The 22,391-nt window shown below is 33.6% G+C and overlaps 4 protein-coding genes across 14 annotated transcripts in view; 1 reads left to right on the top strand and 3 right to left on the bottom strand.

The window, feature by feature from the left end:
* The window catches only part of Frl (formin-like protein), a 49,105-nt gene extending 47,541 nt beyond the window's left edge, over positions 1-1,564 (bottom strand). For 2 of the 3 annotated variants that reach the window (XM_070300119.1, XM_070300120.1), the window contains exon 1: positions 860-1,563. In XM_070300119.1, coding sequence (XP_070156220.1) covers positions 860-1,078 — 219 coding nt within the window. In that variant the 5' untranslated portion in view covers positions 1,079-1,563. Of the gene's footprint in view, positions 1-859 lie in introns of all 3 variants that reach the window. The other variant, XM_070300121.1, reaches the window with a different exon arrangement.
* A 1,942-nt stretch (positions 1,565-3,506) lies between these two features.
* On the top strand, positions 3,507-9,144 carry Mof (males absent on the first). Of its 4 annotated transcripts, XR_011447252.1 has the most exons (9): positions 3,507-3,826; positions 4,452-4,705; positions 4,821-4,911; positions 5,001-5,128; positions 5,235-5,465; positions 5,720-5,964; positions 6,050-6,276; positions 7,936-8,029; positions 8,675-9,144. XR_011447252.1 is itself a non-coding variant. In XM_070300157.1 (8 exons), the coding sequence occupies exons 1-7, from the start codon at positions 3,637-3,639 to the stop codon at positions 6,267-6,269; spliced, it is 1,359 nt and encodes a 452-aa protein (XP_070156258.1). In that variant the 5' UTR covers positions 3,507-3,636; the 3' UTR covers positions 6,270-6,276; positions 8,675-9,140. The 4 variants fall into 4 exon arrangements, 3 of the variants coding, with proteins under 3 accessions (XP_070156258.1, XP_070156259.1, XP_070156256.1); XM_070300157.1 differs by lacking the exon at positions 7,936-8,029 and having other exon boundaries at positions 8,675-9,140; XM_070300158.1 differs by lacking the exon at positions 8,675-9,144 and having other exon boundaries at positions 7,936-8,036.
* Positions 4,784-9,052, bottom strand: Daao1 (D-amino acid oxidase 1). Its single transcript, XM_070300159.1, has 6 exons — positions 8,651-9,052; positions 7,928-8,051; positions 7,585-7,730; positions 7,359-7,515; positions 6,992-7,282; positions 4,784-6,925 (listed from the first exon to the last, which is right to left on the bottom strand). The coding sequence occupies exons 1-6, from the start codon at positions 8,839-8,841 to the stop codon at positions 6,812-6,814; spliced, it is 1,023 nt and encodes a 340-aa protein (XP_070156260.1). The 5' UTR covers positions 8,842-9,052; the 3' UTR covers positions 4,784-6,811.
* Positions 9,145-9,641: 497 nt separating the features above from the next.
* Positions 9,642-22,085, bottom strand: LOC138935907 (trichohyalin). Of its 6 annotated transcripts, none has more exons than XM_070300817.1 (19): positions 21,895-22,085; positions 21,205-21,271; positions 20,753-21,103; positions 20,323-20,403; positions 20,118-20,262; positions 19,536-20,009; positions 19,159-19,431; positions 18,872-19,077; positions 16,272-18,784; positions 14,682-15,978; positions 14,414-14,582; positions 14,040-14,243; positions 13,517-13,885; positions 13,123-13,440; positions 12,717-12,879; positions 12,184-12,625; positions 11,474-12,092; positions 10,932-11,319; positions 9,642-10,835 (listed from the first exon to the last, which is right to left on the bottom strand). In XM_070300817.1, exons 2-19 carry the CDS (start codon positions 21,233-21,235, stop codon positions 10,536-10,538), a joined length of 8,343 nt encoding a protein of 2,780 aa, XP_070156918.1. In that variant the 5' UTR covers positions 21,236-21,271; positions 21,895-22,085; the 3' UTR covers positions 9,642-10,535. The 6 variants fall into 6 exon arrangements, with proteins under 6 accessions (XP_070156918.1, XP_070156920.1, XP_070156921.1 ...); XM_070300819.1 differs by having other exon boundaries at positions 10,932-11,316; XM_070300820.1 differs by having other exon boundaries at positions 16,272-18,781.
* Between the last annotated feature and the right edge of the window lie 306 nt (positions 22,086-22,391).

The following is a 22,391-nucleotide window of genomic DNA, read 5'->3' as shown; positions in this document are numbered from 1 at the left end:
AAAAATTTAAAATCTAAAAGTTTTGTCAAATATTATAAAAAGAGATCTCTCTTTTAAAGAGACCTCTCTGATGAGTTTAGTGACCTTCTTAATTTGTTCAATCATGTTAAAAAAAGAGTAAATATATCGATGAGAAAAAAAGCATAGATGTGTTTAATTACTGTCATTAGTGTATAATTATTGTATAAATAAAAATAATGTCGATGCATATTTTGCTTCTGTTAATATATTAAACAAGCAGATTTTTATGATACACAAATAAAATTATATTGTATATTTCTAAAAATATTGAGATCATTAAAGAACAAGTATCGAAATTAATATCAACGTTAAACGCAATTATTTTCATGAAAATGCGAAAAGAATTTTATTTATCCTCTTTTTTTTATTATATACTTATTTTGACTTATCCTTTATACTTTATATATTTATTTTATTTTATATTTTATATTATTGCTTTTAAAATATTTTCTAATGATGCTTTTGCCTGATTGAAATAAAATGTCGTGTGCATGAATATTTATTTAAAATAGCAGCTCATCGCGAAACATTAATTCGGAGTGTGATCCTCGTTAATATAATTTAAAAACAATCAAACTCTTTTTACATAATTTTTTTATTAATAACGTATAATTTTTTAATTTCAGATTTCTGTATGGATGGTGACAAAATTATATTTCCAGAGTATACACAGACATTTATCCGAATTGCCAGGACGAGATTCGCTGCAGAGTAAAATGCTGCGAGCGCAGAGCAGATGACAGAGTCTTACTCAATTTATCATTTATTAGCTACGATTGGAACGAACGAAAGGGAGAGAGATAGAGAAGCAGTTCTCTCTTTTCGTCCGCGTACTCACCAGCACTTTGGTGAAACGCCTCTCGAGCTCGATCGCGTCCGGCATCGGTTGTCTCGGCGCGCTGCGTACGCTGCCGCTGCGTGTGTGAGGTCCGCCCAGGCTGCCCATGCCCAGGCTGGGTTGACACGAGTGATGAGGCACGCCGGCCTTGACACCGCCGACGAATACCTCGCGAACACCGCCATCGTTCTCGCCACCGCGGCTTTGCACGATACCCATACCTCGTCGGTTCTGCACGCGCGCGTGCGCGCGCGAGCGAGATCGTTTCGCGCCGGTATGCGATTCTCAGATCGTCGACGCCGACACGCAACCGCTGCTGCAACGCGGTGCGAGACGTAAAGGATCGCGCGTTGACGATTGACGCGACTGTTAGCGCGCACACACGTACACGCACACTCCGTTGTCGAGCGTCGCACACGCGTGCACACTGTAGGGAAACGTCAACAACGGGCGCGAACGCGGCGGTGCATCCTTCGCCTCCCCCGAGTCACCGGCGCCGGTGAACACCTTAGAGAGGGCGACGATGGGCGTCCGAGACGTGCCGGGGTCCCGGACCGGGTCGTGCAACAGGTATCGCCGGACGGCCGTCCATCGCGAATACGGAGACTTCCGCGAACTCTCACGGACGCGCGCGCGGCTTCCCAGCACCGACGTACACCGTTCACCACGTTCACCGGACAAAGCGTTTGCAGCATCTGCGCTCAACTCTCCGTCTCCGCGCTCGCCGCCTCTCATCCCTGCCTACCTTCTCCCACTAGACACTTCTATCGCACATGCGCGGTCGTCGAGCGTGGCGCTATCTCTTCTCGGCGCGAGATACAAATATCAAATCGCGCGTTCTAAACTCTAAAGCAGGGAGCACACACTTTTACATAAGCGCATAATCATAAGCATAAGGAATTTAATTGGTCAATTTCCTTATGCATAAGAAAATGGACCAATCAATTTTCTTATGCTTATGATTATGCGCTTATGCAAAAGTGTATGCTCCCCGCTTAAGATACATGTATAAAACGATTCTCTCGTATAAAATAAATTTTTTCGAAGAATCACACGGAAAAATGAAAAAGAAAGAAAGAGAGAGAGAGAGAGAGAGCGACTTGTCGGACACGTTTGTGTCTAGCGGCTTTTATATCTATAATACTTTGGTAGCGAGATATAAACAAGAGAAATTAATAATAAAATCTCTTTCTCTCTCATTCGCACCTACGTCGTAATGTTCACGGAATGATCAACTAGCATAATTGAATGCTTAACGATTTTAGGAAAATTTATATTTATATAAAACAGAATCAGAATCTTTGTCTCTTCCTGACGAAAGAAATAATTAACACAAATGACACGATATAATACACGTATCACATGATTGGCTATCAAATAGAGAATTCTTAAAGTCTCGAAAATTTCTTTATTTGATAGCGAATCGTGTGATATTGTGAGTTACACTGTGTATTATCTGCGTAACATGTTGGAAAACGCAACTAGTTACACTTACAATATATACAATACACTTCAAATCGGCGTAATTATAAATGGCTGCTGTTGTTTTACATTTCACACCACATTTGCACGTGAAAGTTTTATAGTTTTCGAACGAAGCAAGTTTGACCAACCCAACATTGTTTAATGACGTCATTGCATCGTCTCTGCCAATAAAAGACTCGAATTCATAGTAAAATAGTGATTAATTGATCTAGGACGGATTAAAACGGCTGTAAGCAAATCAACCAATCACAATCAAGTTTTCTAAAACGTAATAAGACTGATCGATTGATTTGTATACGGCCTTACGGTTACGACAAAAATCTTTTCACGTACAATGGCCTAGTTCCTTGTTTATATCGATATCAGAGAAAATCCTGAGACGGATCACGTCGATGTTTTTCGTGAGACAGTTTTTCTAGCTAGTACAGTGGCGCTAACTAGATCCATTTCAGAGCCGGCGGAACTACGTGGCCAGATCTACTTTTTGATGCCATGATAAAACGACCGATTGGTGCATGTCCGTGCTAAACACATTTTATGTCAAAAATGCGGAGAAATATTATGGATTTATTAATATTTTATTAGCTGCGCGTGATGTTTTGTCATTCCAGTATACGCTATAGCGATAATAAATTATAATTTATATTATAAAGTATTTTTATGTATATATACGCGTGTGAAATGAAATAAACTTTCTTAAATTAATTTTTGTTAATAATTTTTTTCCTAATTTTTAAATATAACATGTAGAAAATATTTACAATAAATTGCTCTTACTTTTTTCTTATTTTTACAAAATTACAAAAGTGAACAGATTTGCTAGATATCGATAAATTAAATCATAGATACTCTAGTGAATTCCCTTATCTTTATAATTTTCACATCGTTTTAAAATACACAATCATCACAATCAACCCCCTGGTAATTATCAATCCGCGACTTGCTAGTGCCGGAACCATATCAGTTTGAAGTATTTTATTTCATTCCCTATAACGCGCGGATCTAGTGCCTACAGTGTCTACCATATAATATGTAAGTCAATAAGATATGCGTATGTACTTTTTTTTTGCGTTAAGCTACTGCGCATGCGCGGAAAAAATAGAATCATGGCGCGCTTCTATGTATAATGCATCATGTATGGTAAATCGTAGTTGACTGCAAATCGTAGTCGCGTGCATGGGTGTTGTATGTTTAATTGCGCCGTTGCGTCAATCTGTGCAATGTTCGGCTATTTTTGGACGGTTTTTGCTGGCGAATGTGATTCTCGTGACGCGTGAATTGCAGCCGAAATTATGGCCGAATCCGAACAGAGAAATAAGGACGGTTGCAACACAGCGAGGGAGACAATGGTGAAGCAAGAAAAGCGCGAGAATACGTTGACGAATGGCGGGAAGGGCTCCGGCGATGACGCGGACAGTCTCGAGGAGTTGCCGCTCGATATAGGCGAGCACTACCTCGTTCGTAGATCCGACGACTCCTGGCGTGCGTAAGATCGATAATTACTAACCAATGTCGATCATTTGCATTGCGTAGTGTACACTGATTAAAAGCCCGCTAAGTGTAAAATTATCCAAGTGTAAAGGGTTAATATAAATATTTTGATGATGAGATAATCAATGTGTATTTTAATAAATTGACTTTGAAATAATATCAATATCGAATGTTTAATATCGATCGAGATATTTATATTATGTGTTTTAACATTTAAATAATTTTATTTATATGTATAGAGTTATATAGAGTTTTTGTATACCAGTGCAAATGACTAAATTCACAAAGTTTCTTCAAGTTTTGTTTTCATATAAAAACCTGATAATTATTAATGATTTGCACTATTTATTATTTCGTAAATAGTTGTTGCCCCTACATTACCTTTCTGGCTTTTTATCGATAATATTTGTCAAGATTTTTGAAGGACTGAAGCACACATTATATCTAATTAGTTTCATTATGAAATATTGTTATAATGAAAAAAATTTAAATTGTAAAGTTAATATATACATATTGCTTTATTGGAATTATATTATTTTTAAATAAAAAATGAATATTAGATGATTGGTTATCTCTCTTTGATATTATAATAATTTGTTATCTTATTATTTTATAGATCCTGCTGAAATTATCCAAACACGTTACAATGAGAATGAAAATCATTATGAATACTATGTCCACTATGAAGGACACAACAGAAGATTGGATGAATGGGTGCCACGTGACAGAATTATGTCCAGCAGATTTGACATGAGTGAAATAGAGCGGCATGATAGAAATTCTGGGACTGATCTATTAGCAGATTCATCTGATCGCAAAATTACTAGAAATCAGAAAAGGCGACATGATGAGATTAATCACGTACAAAAGGTAAAAGATAAATTTATATTAAAATTAGTATTATTACACACATAAGCAGAAGTTTTATTATTAATAGCTTGGTATTAATATTATATTTGACAAACTGTATTTTTATTATTTTTAGACTTATGCAGAAATGGACCCTACTACAGCTGCACTAGAGAAAGAACACGAAGCTATAACAAAAGTCAAGTATATAGATAGAATACAGATCGGTAAGTATTATTGTACCACTTCTATAATTATTACTTATAATCCGATTAATGCAAAAAGAATCTCATGAGTTTCAGAAGTTTGTTTCTAGGCAAGTACGAGATTGACACATGGTATTTCAGTCCATATCCAGAGGAATATGGCAAGCAACCAAAGCTTTGGATTTGCGAATATTGCTTAAAATATATGCGTCTCGAAAAAACATACAGATATCATATGGTAAAATATGGAGAAACTTTTTATATAATTTAACCATTATATATATATTTGTTGAACTTTTTATTAGGAGTCTGTATGTATATGATTGATATATTTTTTGTTTTAGAGTGAATGCACTCATAGACAGCCAGTCGGAAAAGAAATCTACCGAAAAGGAACATTAAGTATTTGGGAAGTAGATGGCAGAGAACACAAGATATATTGTCAGAATCTGTGTCTGTTAGCTAAATTATTCCTGGATCATAAAACGCTTTATTTTGATGTAGAGCCGTTTCTTTTTTACATTTTGTGTGAGGTGGATAAGCATGGTGCACACTTAGTTGGTTATTTTTCAAAGGTATGCTTAAGTAAATATCTTTTAAGTATCAGCATCAGAAAATATAGATTTTCTCTCCGACTTCACTAAAGTTTTCAAAAAATTAATGAAAAAATGTTTATATTTTGCATCTTTTCCAAAAGTACTAGTTATCTGCACTATTTAAATTTTTTTGTCTCTTTCGACTGTCTCTCTCTTAAGACTTGTTTTAAATATTTTGTAATTTATATGTAATCAATCTTTTAGACCTATCATAACTTATTTTCTGTTTTCAGGAAAAAGAATCACCTGATGGTAATAACGTGGCATGTATCTTAACTCTGCCACCTTTTCAAAGACAAGGCTATGGTAAATTATTGATAGCTTTTAGCTATGAATTAAGCAGGATTGAACAAACAGTTGGCAGTCCAGAGAAACCTTTAAGCGACTTAGGAAAGTTGTCTTATCGTAGTTACTGGAGTTGGATTCTGTTGGAAATTCTTCGAGATTTTAGAGGAACGCTTAGTATTAAAGATCTTAGGTAAAACATTAAATATATGTTATTAGTAATCTATTATTTTACAAGAACATAAAGAGATGCATGTATGATACGAATTTGTTTACAGTCAAATGACCAGCATCTCGCAAACCGATATCATATCGACGTTACAAAGTATGAACATGGTTAAATATTGGAAAGGACAACACGTTATTTGTGTAACACCCAAATTAGTGGAAGAACATATAAAAAGCAGCCAATACAAGAGGCCACGTCTTACAGTTGATAGCAGTGCATTGAGATGGGGAGCACCACCTCGGAAGAATGTAAAACCCGGCAAGAAATAGCACTCGAGTGGGTTGATGTAATGATTTTTTTTTCTGCAGTAATATAATTATAATTTGGCGATATCGTTTTCGATAACGCTCGATAATCGAACATGTTAATTTACGATATGACATTTATAAATTTATGAGCTCCTTTACATTACATACATTCGCAGATGCAATTAATATCAAACTTCTCATCTTATATGCATCTTGCGAAATAATTGATCGATAGGCAACATATGCTTAATACAACAATGATTGTACAAATAAAAAAAGTAGCTTTTAAATTTAATTGTTAGGATTTGTGAATTGTTAGGATTTAAATCACTTCGAAAAAAAAATTGCATCTTTCGATCAGCGGAATAAATATGTATCTCACATCTGATAACAAATCTTCAGAAATTCTGATTGTAAGTGCATTTCGGTAAACAATGCCGCGCAGTATTAAATAATTAATTTTCGTATGCAAATTCGTTAATAAAGAATAAATCCATTTGCAGGTAGAGAAAAACGTTTTTTTGTAACATACAAAACCGAAAAAAAATTTTATATTATAGCAATTATATTTTGGAGCAGGTAGCTTTATGAAATTCGATGACTGTGTCGACGGTCGCAATAGCAGTTCCTGGTGCCATACAAACTCCGTAACCACCATGTCCATAGTTATGTACGATCTGAAAAAAAAGAAATATGACGCAATCAATTTGTGAATTAGCTCTTTTTACTCTCCAAATACTGACTATGGTTTTATTAGAGCAACCATTGTTAACGATATTTCCCTCTCCAATTCTAACACCGCCTTCTCTATGTGGTCGTAAACCGACTTTCTGTTGCAAGAGTTCCGCATCTTTCAAAGATGGAACCAATGTTTCGCATCTTTCGCGAATCGCTGCGGATTCGTATGGACATAATCTTATATTTTCGGAATCGAAGCTTCTCGATCCACCTAGAGTAACCATGCCATGGAAACCTGGTATAATATAAGTGTCGAGCTCGCCGTAAAAGAAAGTCTTGATCCATGGTGCTTTTACCTGCATAGATAAAAAGTAAAAGAAGTATCAATCAAGATCAATAAGCAAAGTTTGAAAGCAAAAGATGATAATATACTTTGAGCACTTGACCGCGTATAGAAACGAGACGTCTATCATCGCATAATTTACGTGCTCCAAGTCCAGTGCAATTTATTATAATGTCAAATTCGCCAGTTAGTTCCTTGAGGGAATTTAATTTTCTTTGTTTAAACGTAACTCCGTCTATTAGCAATCTGTAGCAAGATAAATAATTCAAACCATGAAAATTTCTCGATTGTCCATAATTACAGTATGTAATTTACTTCCGCTTAATCCATGGAAGATATAAATTGCTTTGTGTAAGGAGAGTCGAAAAAAATGATCCATATTTCCAATTGCCATTAACTAATTGAAATTCCTCCTCTGTCGCTCTTCTGTATACCGGGACTACACTTTCAAGCCAACGGTTCTAATTGAAGTAGTTAAACTAATCAGTACAAAAAATGAGACTATACACACACACACACACACACACACATATATATATATTATATACTCTTGCTATAAACTTTCATCGACGAAATCCTTACGAAATAATTCTAATTTATTCTTATAAATCTTTAACTGAATTATTGATAAAAGAATAATTTTTTAATCAATCTTTACCTGAACAGTATGTGGAGATGAATTACCGAATATATATCCAGAAATATTAGTCACTCCAGCATAAGAGGCAAAATCGGATTTCCGAATGTCGTCATAAAATTCGTAAGAATCTTTTATCCATTTTCTTAAAAAATTATTAATTATAAATATATAGAATGCGATAGAAAAATCGTAATACAAGATAAGACGAAATAAATAGATAAGAGTGAAAATGTGTAAAATAAATATTCTTTGTGCGAGACTTCGAAAAAAATAGCTTTAAAAATTGGAAAACCAACAACATATTTCAGTCTTTTGAAACTTCAATGACTTAAGTTTTAATGCGCATGTAAAGTATTAAAATCTTTTTATTTTTTAAAATAGAATTTCTCGAAAATGAAGTTTCATGGAGAAAGAGTATTATATTCTACATTTTCGATTTATTTTTATATTCCTGAATCATCACTTTTTCGGTTTATACCATTATATATCATGATTTTCGCCGCAGACTGTATATATTATTCACATTATTATATCTTTTATGTTAGTTTTTTATAATAGAGATTTTTAGAATAAGATATACATATATCTTTGGTGAGAAAAATTATAATTTTAAAATTTGTTTGAGAAATAGAACATACCATATACACATTCATATATATACATATATATTTTATACTAATTTTTTAAACAAAATACAAGATAGATATATGTTGGTAAAATAGCAGAGAACTTATTACTTACTTCGTTATTTTCTCCTTGTTATAGCTACCAAATGAAGCACCAACTCTAAAAATTCCTGCAGCTATATAACTGACAATATCATCATAATCCGAAGCCAAAACTGTTATATCAGCATTACGAAGAGATCCATTTTGTGCAATTACGGCCGTCGTTAATCCGACGACTCCACCACCAACGATAGCTACTTTCATTTTCACACTGAGAATTAATAAAAGTAGCTATAAATTAAAGTCTAAATATAGAATAAACCGTGGTACTATTTGATAATTATTTTTGACTGTCGGGAATTATTGACCATCTGACTCCTCATACGCGATATAGACATGATATACTTGTCAGTAGCAGTAAAGTGTTTTAAATGCTTGTATGCATTCTATTTGTGTGCATGATGATATCAATTTCTTACTGTTATCATTATTAAATGTACTTTAATTGCACGCGATATGTACTTTTTTTTATTACAAAACACAATATTTTATATATTACATATATTTAACGTTTCTTCAAAAGACGCTGTCCAATTTTTGATATCCAATTATAAAAATATAGAAAATAGAATTATAAAACCAGTACTTATTACTTTTCTGTAATTATACCTTTTTATTATATATATTTCTAATATATTTTTTTCTACTAAGCAAAGACACAGAGAGTATCTTATTGAATAACGTAAATATATATAGATAATAAAATATTAAGCAATGTTGGGATTCTATTTTCAATGTATACTAAGATAATTTAATGTTATCTCACATTAAACCTTTTATAGATACTGCAAAATACTTTACTGGAGTGTTTCTAGAGCACTTAATAATAAATATATCTGCCAATGTTATACTATCTTAAAATTTCTAAATGTAAAATATATGGAAAAAGGCAATAGAGTAATACATATAATTATTGTTTTTATGAAGTCAAATTTCATATTTTTAGATATACTTTATCATTAGTCATTATACATTAACGATAAGATCATGTCATTAAGTGTGTTTCATATAATAGTAAAAATTGCACAGGGATCTAATTTTAAATCATATATCATCTGCATTTGAGTCACGTGTATTTGTGACAAATAATTATATATAATACAATGTGTATATATACATTGCATTTTTTTCGGATATGCCCTTATTTTAATAAGAAATCTTGCTAACAATATATCATTGACAATTAATTACATTATTTCCATTGCTATCATAATTTTCTAATATGTCCGATGTTTCTCGATATCGAAAAATATACGAATATACGAACTGAATTATATATTAATATAATATCTCCTCATTATATAAATAGAAAGCTGTTTCATGTTTATTAAACATTTTCTGTTAATAAAATAGTAGGTACGTTTATCTTTCAAAGATTGTCTTGTAAAATCTTGGTGATTTTACAAAATAAGAATCAGACAGAGAGAACAAATGAGAAAAAAAAGAACGAATGATTTTCAAACATTGAATATTGTCAGATGTCCGCTAGATAAGAATCAGATAAGTATTCTTTAGATAGACTTTAGAAGACTTAAATAGAAGACTTGCTTGCACAAAGAGAAAGAGAAAAGGGAAAAGAAATAATTTCCTATCAATGAAATAAAAAGTCTTTCTGTTAACGAGGAAATATTGTATAAGTTACTAAAAATTACATGGACGCAATGGATTAAGATTTATAACGATTTCTTGGTCGGGAAGTAATGGTTATATTTACAATATCAATGCATGTTTTCCGACAGCTTCTGTCTTTTCTAATTTTAACCATTATTGAAGTTTCAACTTCGATACTAATGTACAGTTTTCGCTTTTGCTTTTTAATTTTCAATGCATAAATTTATCACTGCGCTCAGAAAAGAATAGTCAGTACCAAAAGAATTTGCAAAACCTATGGTGTTATTTTAAGCTTTACTGCAAGGTTGGATGGTATAATTTAGCGGAGGAGGCGGGACCAGAAGAGGCAATGGAGTCGGCGGTGGTGGAGTTTGAACAGATGTCAAGGTAGGAGTTATAGTTTGTAGTTGTTCGACTGTTCGAACCGTTGTATTGTAAACAGATAGATAGCTGGGCCAGAGGTGTGGCGGCGGTGGAGAACCAGGAGGTGGTGGGGGTGGCGAACGATCGTCCATTTCGTCAGAGTCATCCATCATCATGGCTGTTAGTGGGGTAACGCGCGGTTTTTTCAACTTGATTATCTTCACCTGCAAAAGTATAAAAGATGTTTTTTAAGCAATATAATTAAAAAATATTTTTTCTTTCCTTCAAATTTTCGTGAAAGAACAATAAATTGTGTGTACCTTGACTTTCTTCTTCGTCTTTGGTAGTCTTGCTCTTTTCTCTTGCTTTCTACTCTTCCGTGAGTTGTAAATTTTGTCTCTTCTCAAATCCTTGAGTCCTTCACGCAAACCTATTCTTTTGGGAGGTGGTGGTGAAGGCATGTCGCCTTCGCCGCCGCTGGGACTTGTGCCTTCACCAGGTTTTATGCCATCAGCAAACTGAACTGATTTTTTGTTCCTGTTTGTTTTTTTCAGTATTTTTGCTGATTTACCAGATTTAGCATCAGGTCCTGTGTCTTTATTACATTCATTATTCTTGTCTGTCTCCTCGTCTTTGTCGCTATTGTCCTTGATATCGTCATCTACATCCGATAAATCATCCAAATTGCCATTAGGAATTGAGTCTCTACTAAAAAAAAAAAATTCATTTATTTAGGGTGACAAATTACACATTAATAAAATAAAATAATTTGCAAATTGGTAAGATAAAAATAAGATTTAGACAATGGATTTCCATTGGAGATTGATATTTTTAGAAGATATGAAGATTAATATCAACGGACCTAAATCCTGGTGCAATCAAAATGCCTTTTAACGGAGGAGGTGGTAATTCTGGCCATTCTTTTGTAGTTTCGATTTCCGCTTGATCTTTATTCATATCAGCGGGCATTGTTGCTTCATCAACTTCGATACGTTGATTAATCATTTGCGATGATTTCTCGTCATCATCATTATCATCTTCATCCTCATCCTCAGCTTCTTCTTCCTCTTCCTCATCATCTTCAGCTTCGACCTCGTCTTCATCATCATCTTCGTCTTCGTCTGCAGCGACGTCTTCGTCTTCCTCTTTTATGGATGCTGCTGCTGCTGCCTCCTCCTCTTCCTCTTTTATAGAATTAGTTTGAGATGGAGATTCAGTTTCAGCTTGTTCTTCCCCTTCTTTCAATGCTTTCAAAACCGATGGATCCACAACAGAACCTTTACGACGATCCGATAAGACCTCACCTGCTGGTCGCGACGTATTGGTCTTCTCCAGTAATCGCAGAGCTCGTCGATTAATCCGCTCTATTCTTTTGCGTTCCTTTTCTTTCCTGCGCAACTCGCGTAATCTTTTACGCTCCTCCCGCTCTTTGCGGCGTGTCTCGAGTATAGCTTCGTAATTATACACGGGTTGAACTATTTCTATAATGCAAAAATATTTGTTGGCGTTAATTAATGCATGAAATATTCGGGACAGAAAGATGTACAAACCGACAGATTTATTTATACGTACTTTGCGATTGAATTTCATTTCTCGGAAACGCTGTTGTCGTCGTAAGGGGGGTTGGGACCGGTACGGGAACAGGTATTGGCAATGGTAGCTGCAGTGGAGCAACAGGTGCGACAGCCGCGACAGGAGTGAGAGTATTTGTCCCAGTAGGCGGAACAGGCAATGGGACTGGAACAGGTATGGGTACAGACATGGGAACCGAAGACGCCGACGGCGAGGGTGTCGGCACTGTTGAGGAATACAAAAGTCCATTCGATTGATCCGCAGTAGTCGATTGGCCACTCCAGTCTAACGATGTGGGTACTACTTGAAGAACATTACCTACGCGGACTACTTGACTGGACCCGGGCCGCACAGGCGGAGTCGTACAGGCTGCAGGTACTTCTCGTCGTGACGATTGCATTCCATTGAAGTCAGCAGGTACCACTTGTAAAACATTCCCAACCTTAACATAGAAGTAGTAGTATTTATAAACTTTTTTTAAATAGATAAACATACGCATATACATATATAAAGATGTTATATAAATCGAGTACTTGTAAAACAGTAGGCTGTTGTCTGTACATCATCTGCTGTTGCTGTTGTTGGGGTGGAGACGGATATGCAATAACATTGGGATTGAAGTTGGAAGAATAATCTGAAGATATTCCGGTGGAATCCTTGCCATGCTGTTTCTTAATACCCAATTCTAATTCTAACCTGTAACAAATATATTACATATGATACATATAATCGATTCTATATCGAGATTATATTCCAATATTCATTACCAGTATTGAAAATCTATAGTTTAAATCATGTACAATATCGGCAGTAAATATCAGAATATAGCCTAAATGCAGTTGAAGCATATTTGAACAAAAGTGTAATAGATAACATAAAATTAATTTTTTAACAATATATAGGGGAATAGATTAGGAAGGACCTGGTACAAATCCTTACCTATCATCAAGCGATAAGCGTTTCGGAGAGTTGGTGATTGATTCATCTATGCAAGGAGGATAAGTTAAATTATTCTCTGTATAATAATATTCATTTCCACCTTCAATCTCATTTAGATATTGGAAATTTGCTGCGTCCATATTGCCACTAATACCCATTTCTGAATCTAAAATGTTCGTTCCTGGTGCAATCCCCGATTGAACTATAGTCTCTATACGTCTACCTTTTTCACCACAAACATTAAGCTTTCTATTTTCGTCTTCGTCTTTCCTTTCCCTTCCTATTTCGTTCAGTCTACTCCTTCCAGGCGAGGGAGATCTATATGTAAAGAATTATCTCGATTTATGCCAGAGCAAGAAGCTATTTTAGAATTTGATTGCAAGTTGAATTCTACCTGGAAGATCGCAATTCAGATATTCTCAATCCACGTTCCGGGCTTCTCAATCTTGACATAGAAATCGATCTTGCTCTCGATCTTAAATTCGATGGAGATCTGCTTCTTGATCTCGACCGCGATCTCATCCTTGGTCTTGATCTTGATGTTGATCTAGAACGCGATCTAGATCGTGTCCGCGATCTAGATTGTGACCAAGATCTTGAGCGCGATTTAGATTTTCGTCGGAATCGTTCTTGTCGCTTTGGCGAATACCTCGATCGCGGCGGTGTCCGATTTCGTAATCTATGTCCATGACGATCCAAATCCGAAATAGAGCCTTTATCCTTTTCCCATTGCCAATCCCTTCTTGTATTCGATCTGCCTTGGCTAAAAAATGCAAAATTTCTTATGATTTCGCACGACTGCTCATATATAAAATAAAATTATTGACAAAGATTTCATCGATGATATTTTCTCATTGACTCATTATTTAGTCCCGAATCCGCTTAACATATATGCATATAACGCAAATTAAAAATACCTTCTCTTATATTTTGACAGCGGTTGAGGTGAACATTGTATCATATCTCTTTCCAGACTTTCCTCTCTGTAATAAGTTCGATCATCATAGTCGGCAGGCAAATCTTGTCCAGCAGCATAAGAATCCACAGATTCATTGCCATCTCGCAAGTTATTGCTGTTTTCATACTGCCAAAATGTATGATCTAATTCTTCTGTGTGAAATCTGTAGAAATATTACATATTCTTAATCCATACATTGCAATATTATAAATAACATAAATCTAATGCTATAAGTTTTATTTTTGTTTTATCTCTTTTATAAGTTATTAGTGAATTGTATATAAAAACATTCAGATATATAAATATTTTCAACCAAATATTTTTAAATAATACCTGTTATCTCTATATTTTTCAGATTCCATCGTTCTCTCTCTCAACAACTCCATTGGATCGTAAGATCTAACATCTTTCTCATGATCTACATCTACGCTATTATATCTTCTTCTACCCCAATCTTCACGATTACCTTTAGAGGATACAGAACCATGCTTCTTGAAGTTATCTATAAGTAGATAAAAAATAATAATATGACAATTTACTGAAGTTAGGATAAAAATTTATTCAGAAAAAACTATGCGCCCGTTATCAAGTTCTTGTTTACCTTCATTATAGGAGCGCGGTGAAAATCGCATGTATCTTTCCCTTCTTTCATCTGTTCGCGATCTATTTGATCGTTCGTCATCATATCTCTCTCTTCTCTTATCTCTATCTCGCATACTGGTAGTAGGTTCATCTTTTCTCTTTGGACTCCTGCTGCGACTTCTGCTCCAGCTGTGACCAGGACTTCTACTACCACTTCCTTGTCGTTCCCACGAAGCATATGGACTTCCGCTCCTTTTTCTCTTTCCTCGTCCTGAAGGACTCGACTTTCTTCGGCCATCGGCAAAGTCTGTTCTGAAACTTTTGTTGTCCCTTTTGTCGAACTTTTCCGCATCATCAGATCTCCTTTCCTTCTTATCTTTACTGTAATCATGTGAATATCGTTTCTCACTCTCTTTCTTACCAGGACTTTTTTTCCTATGTTCTCTAACAGGAGATCGTATACCCGATGGGACATTAATATCACTAAGATTTCGACTTGTTTTATATTTTTTTACGTCATCTTTACTTTCTCTATTATCGTAATTTTCAGACTGTCCAGATCGAACGGAAATCGCCTTTTCCGAAACTGGAGATTGTCGTATTGCTATTACCGAGGATTTGGAAGCCACAGCAAATTCAGTCGTGTCTAATAATTTATCGATTTTGCTATTATTTTCCGCATTATATGTTGATTTAAATTGATCTGCTGGCTTTTCATTCGGTGATTTTTGAATATCATTTTGTAATACGTGTGATTCTAGCAATTTCTTTTGTATCGTCAACAGCGCTGCCGCATGCTGAACAGGATCCTGTAACGGTGCCTCTAGGATACGTTTCATCGGCTTTACTTGTTCATTAGTACGTCGTATCAGAAGCTGTTTAGGAATAAGTTTGAGTGCGGTTTTTTCTGCATTCGTTTCATCATCTTTTGTATGTATTGCCGAACTTACGTTGGAATTTATAATACGTTGCTTACTATGTGACCCTTCTGATCTATACTCGGCGAAAATATCCATACATACTGATTGAGAGTTATGCACTTTTGGACACAGTTCATTTATCGATAAGTCGTCAAACAAATCATCAGTTTTTTTAATGTCAAATTTATGAGCGGAATTTTTATCTTCCAGTTGTACTTTGTCTAAAATGTCTTCAATCTTTTCATTTGCTTCATGTTTAGTATCACGCAGTTTTGTTAATTGTAACGGTATACCAGCAATAGGAATTGATAGTTCTTCTGTTGCAACCATCTCTTTTTTTCTTTTCTTACAAGGCAAAGAAGTAGAGCTACTGCTGTCATTAGATCCTTCTATATCCTATAAAAAATAAGAAATAATGATCTAATAAAACAAAATATTATATTAATTATATTCAAGTAAAAAGGATATACTAAGCTAGAAAATTATATATATTGAAATTACATTTAATAAGAATTTGGTCAACAATGTTCTCATTGACATTATTTCATCACATATCAGTTTAACTGACAAAGAAAACTTATACAATTTTTTTATTTATAATTTTCTATCAAAACACAAATTAATCTATAATCCTTTTTAGATACATTTCGTATATGTAAGACTACTTATATGCAAGTAAAAATATTCACCTGAGACTTTTGAGAAAGTGCTGGAGAGCTAGGACTATATAATTCTATGGTTTTGTCTTTAAATTTTGTATTCAAATCCAAAATTTCTTTAAATTGATCTCTAGTCTGATGCTCCTTGGTAGACGTAATCTGTTCATCGTTTGTTTTTGCAGAAATTAAATTTTTCACTGATGTGTCTTCTACTTTCTTCATTTGTACAGGTTTAGTTGCCATTTCTTCTGATGTCCATGCTCTTTCTAATGACTCTCTATTTTGCAATTTTTTATGATAAAAATCTATCAGATCAGATTTATCTGAGTTCTCTGAATAAGTTGCAGCGCGTGAATCTCCTTTTTCTGTTTCTTCGTTTTTTTGTTCACATTTATTAATCTTGGACCATTCTGAATATTCTTCCTCCCATATATCTTTAGTTTCCGATTTCTCTTCGGAGTGCGAGCCCATATCCCAACGACTCTTTCTAACTCGCTTAGAACCAATCGATTCAAGTTTTATTTCCAACTTATTTGAGTCTTCCTTGACATTTGTATTTTCATTTGGTTTAATCCATTCTTTCTCTATTCCAACAATGTCGTTAACCTTACAAATTTCTTCATTATTCTTGCATAAAAATGATTCCTCTTCTATATCCCAATCATCTTTTTTATGCTTATTTTTCTGCTTCAAAAGCATCAGCTCTTCTTTTTCGCCTTCCTCTTGTTCCTCCTCCCATATTCTTATTGCGCACAAACGTTCTTGTCTTTTTTTCATTTCTTTTGCACTTTCCTTTTCTATTGCAATATAAGTGTCTGTTTTCTCATCATATCTAACTTCTTTTTCCATTTTTTTTGATACACTCTGACTGCTTTTCCGTTTGTTTACAGTTAGATCTGCAATTGCTATTGCTTCCAAGCTATCCACTTCCCACTCATCAGCTAGGAGTTGTTTTTGGCATACTTCTTTTTCAAGCTGTGTCAAAGATGGCACATTTAATGTATCAAAATATGTTTCTCCCCATTTTTCCTTCTTATGTTTTTTTTCCAATTTTTTTGAAAATTTGATTTCGTTTTGTATCATTTGTTGATTAATACGCTCACCTTCCCTTTCCCAGTCTGCAAGAAACTCAGTGCTGCTTCTAACATCTTTCTCCCTTTTTTTCTTTCTTTTCATCTCAAGTTCTTCATCCGATCTTTCTTTTCCTTCATGAATTCTTTCTTCGTTGATCTTAGACGATCTATCTTTGTCTTGCACATTATTTCGACTACGCTTTCTTTTCTTCCGATATGTAGTTTTTTCGGAGCCATCTATCTTTCCCAATTCATCAATATGATCCTGACTTGACTCGCTATCAGTTGGCTGCAGTGTAATCACAGAATCTACTTCCCATTGTTTCATGCTTTCATTATCGTGTACATTCATACCAGTAATAGTTTTTCTCGTTGATGTGATTTGATCAGTTCTTTTTTTATCTTTAATTGTAGCTTCTTCTTTAGTCTTCTTTATTGAAGTCCCTGAATGTAATACCTTTGTCTCGTCTGAAGGTGAATCTATTACAGGCGACTTGGCTATTATTTTGCTTATATTCCTGTTATTAATAGATTTAGCTTCTTTTATCTTTTTCTTAATGTTCTTCTTTTTCTTTGTACGTTCATCTGAATCACTGCTGCTGGAATCAGTGGTCATCTTCCTCCTTCGCTTTTTTTTAGTTCGCGCAGCGCGTCTCGCTTTCTTTCTTTTCTTTCCAATTGTCTTCTTTTTCCGTTTTCTTTTTCTTTTTTCGTCTGAGCTACTGGAATCGCTGCTACTAGTGCTACTACTGTCTGTACTATCAGAGTCTGAAGAAGATGAATTATTCAATATTTTCCGTTTGCGTTTCTTTCTTTTCTTTTCTTTTTCCGAATCTGAGGAACTAGTACTACTAGACGAATCACTGCTGGATATTATTTTCTTTTGTTTTTTCTTTTTCTTGATTTCTCTAGATTCAGTGTTCTCGTCACTTAATCGTTCAACTTTGATTCTAACATTTTCCCAATCACTGGGTATTGATTTAGAATCTTCAGATTCGTTGCTGTTTGTATGCTTAATTTGCATATTATTCTCATCAATTTGTATTTGACAATCTGTGGATATAATAGACTCTTCACATTCTGTACTCTTTATCGATCCTTCTAAAGTCTGAAGTTTGTCTTTTTTCTCTTTCAATGGTATTTCAATGTCCGTGTTATCTTCTGCCAAGTTAGATTCTATATTGAATTCATGATAACTATGTGGGGAAGTAGTTTTAACTGGATTTTTCTTTGGCAGATATTCCTTAGTTACATCAGTTACAGTGCATACCATCTTCATAAATTGTTCATATTCTGAAGCTAACTTTTCATCTCCAGTAGATTGTAGCAAAGAAGATGTCGTAGCTTCATCATTTATCGTTGTATTGTCAATTTTCTTTTCATTGGATTCATCTCCTTTAGCGTCTTCGGCTTTGTTATCAATCTTACCTTTGTCAGTTGTGTTGGAGGATGTAGAACATCTTTCTTCTTCTAAAACAAAAAATAAACTATTATTATTTCTAGAGTTTCAATATTTGTTTGTTATATACATTATCTCGATTATGAAAAATCACTTACGTTGAGCCACAGAAATGTGTAATTTATTTATTGGTTTTTTAATTTCTTCTTTCATTGCACTGACAATCATTTCTTCATCTTCGCTGTCCCATTTTGATCTAGGAAGTTGTACAGTCACTTGACACTTAGTATCTTTATGATACTTGGTTGCATTTATTTGCTGATACCAATTACGCTTTTGTGGTGCTGTATCTTCTGTATCAAATCTGCAATTATATACAAAGATCTGGAATAGATAAAGAAAGATTTGAATAGGAAATTGTTGTTGGATAGACATTGTGATATACCGTGATGAAGATGCTTCGCATATGTCTCGTATTTTTTCACGACGTTCAGGAGACACAGCTTGTAGAAGTTGCGAGATGCATAAAAAAAGGGACGTACGTGGATTTTCACAATACAATAATTGAGCTCCCTTTGCTCGTTTTGTCATTTTAATTGATTCAGGTGGGTACTTTTTAGGTCCGTCAAGTCCTTCAGCTATTAGTGCTTGACGTTTCAAATGATAATTGTTTAACATTAACATATGTTCGAGATAACGCGCATAATCTTGTGCTGTTCTGAAACACATTACACACACAGACACACACACACACACGCATATATGTATATATAATATATATATATAAATCTTGAATATATTATTTTTATAATTGTGCTATACCTATTTCTTACAAATCGTTCTGTATTATCGCGTCTTCTAATATGACTGATGTCATCAAGAGTTAAACCAGATTTTTGTAATTCCACCCAAGAGTTACACTTCAATAATTCTTTTTCCTTCCATTTATCTTTATCTTTTTCCTTTTTCTCCTTATCTTCTGCTTCCATTTCCAATATATCATTTCGTTTGTCTTTCATGTTCTCTTTCTTTCTTTTTGTTCCGTCTCTTTTTTCTCTTGTTTCTTCTCGTTTCTCTTTTTCATTTTCTTTCTTATCCTTTTCTTCCTCTCTCTTATCACGACTTGTATCCATCTTGCTATCGTCTCGTCTCTCTTTATCATCTTTTCTTTTTTTATCTTTCTTACGCATTTCTCTATCTTGAGATGATTTTTGTACAGAATGTTCAGTACTTTCATTTCGATCTTTTACCTCGCGATTCGAGCTACTCCTATCAGCCTTATCACGATGTCGATGCCTTGAAAATTATAGCAAAATATAGAAAAGGATAAAAAAGATATATTGCATATGTATAAGAATATTGAAAAAAATGTGTATTTTATTATTAAAAATGCTCTTTTTGTACCTTTCTGAATATTTTCGATTTATTGTTGATCTACTTTTACGAGAGTCATTTATTCCTTCATGCCTGCTTTTTACTTTTGCATGTCTTTTACTCGCCAATAAATCAGATGTATTTTTGCCAGTATGATTTTCGTTTTCCATACTTGCTATAAAAAATTTTTGTTATTGAATGTCTGATATTAGTTACAATTATATAAAAATAATACCTGCTGCCATGGATGCCATGGCTAACATTTTACTTTTAGATTCTTCTCTTCGAATTTCTTCAATCGCTAGAATCTTTTCTTCTGTAAAAAATTATAGAAAAAGATTTCTATAATATCTCAATTACAAAATTAAACAGATACATAATCTTCGAATTATTTTATATTAAATTTTTAAAAAAATTAAAATACTTGATCTTTTTTATTCTCTATAAATTAATAGAAATTTAAATTGTAATTTTACTGCTAATATATTTCATAATAAAAACAAAACAAGTCTAATAATTTATAGCCTTGAACAAATTGTTGTACAAAAAATTTAATATTTGTCAAATTCTTTGTTAATGCATTAATATAGCATCAATAATATAATAAAGATGATAATTATGAGATACTATATATTAAAATATGTACATTTTATAGTATCACATACCTGTTTTTTTTCGTGATTTATTTGTATCATCTTGTACTGTTTTATCTTTTATTTTTAAAGCTCCAGTAGAATGCTGCAAATTTGATTTAATTTGGGACTTGGATAATACTTTAAACTGATTAGCAAATGCCATTAATCGTTTTTTTGCTTGAATTTTTCCAAGTACTGGTTTCAACGTCTTTGGGCTCTCTAATCTTGATGTATCTCCATCGCTTATTTGCCCTTTGGTACTCTCAGGTGTTTCTGGCATTTGTATGTCTGACAAGCAAATTGAGGTATCCGGAGTTGGTTCTTCTGGTACATAAGCATCTTTTGATTGGGTAGTATCATTCGATTGGGTGTCATCTTTTTCTAATTGTATTACACAAAGAAATCATTTAGTAGCAAATTATATTTATAAAACATTCAAATCTAGCAAAGTATATTTATAAAACATTCAAAAAATGCCTTACCTGAAAGAGGCACTCTTTCTTCCTCTGCCATTGATAAAGCTTTAATGTTTAATTATGTTTTATCTATCTAAAAATTATATTATTCATATAATCTCAATAAATTTACACAATCATACCAAAAACTAATTATATAGTAGGATTCTTTTATAAAAAAAAAAATCCTTTAAATAACATACAATAATTTATATATGATTCAGAGATATTATGAAGAAAGGGAATACAAACAATATATATATATATATATATATATATATATATATATATATATATATATTCAGAGAGCTTCATATATATAAAACAGTTTATAGAAATCTGATAATGATGGATATCCATGATAATGGAATATAGAAAATTATGTGTATAATATTATACAATTAAATTAAATAATCTACTATATGAATCAATTAAAATAATTAATTTTCTCTATCTTATTTGTTTATCATAATTATAAAAGATAAATATGAGTAGATATACACACATAAATGATTAACCAGGAAATTATAATTTTAATAACTCTTACAATGTATACATAATATATTTGATAGAGAAGTATGATTTTACTTATGTCTATTTATACTTGAGTATGTACACAGAAATAATTGTATGAAAAAATTTCATATGTAATGGAAGATGTGTATACATGCAATTTCTTATACACTAGTATATATACATCTAGATCTGATATCTTACCGCGTAATTCGTATATCTAAATCATTGAGAGACGCATGATTTAGCCAGCGATTTTGGCGTCAACGTGCTTTGTGATTTAAAATGTGAATCCAAAATCACTGTATATGCGTTTCTTGCAACAGTTCTCTATCGGAATTAGCGCACGAAACACACGATGGACATATTCGACATATTGTCTAGACTGCAGGCCTGTGGGCTGCTCACTGAGCGGAAAAATCATCCTAGCTAAGCGATAATAACTAGATCTGTAGCGGGATTTAGTAACTTGTTATCGATAATTTTCGATATCGTTAAGTAGCGACAGCCAATAGCAAGAACAATCCTGGTGAAAAGCACAACCCTCATAGGCTATCGCCCGCTAACGACAACGATAATCATCGCTAAGACATTAGAGAATCCCGTTACTGGGTATCGATTCTATAATTCAAATGAGAATAAAAATTACAAAAATGAGCAAATTTATTAGATTTGGACCAATAAAATTATAAATTTTCTAA

The sequence above is a fragment of the Polyergus mexicanus genome, unplaced genomic scaffold (assembly GCF_030449975.1).
Source record: "Polyergus mexicanus isolate NDT 795.1 unplaced genomic scaffold, iyPolMexi1.0 SCAF_8, whole genome shotgun sequence".
Taxonomy (NCBI): domain Eukaryota; kingdom Metazoa; phylum Arthropoda; class Insecta; order Hymenoptera; family Formicidae; genus Polyergus; species Polyergus mexicanus.
Note: the sequence above shows the minus strand (reverse complement) of the source record. Positions and strands in the feature narration are given on the sequence as shown.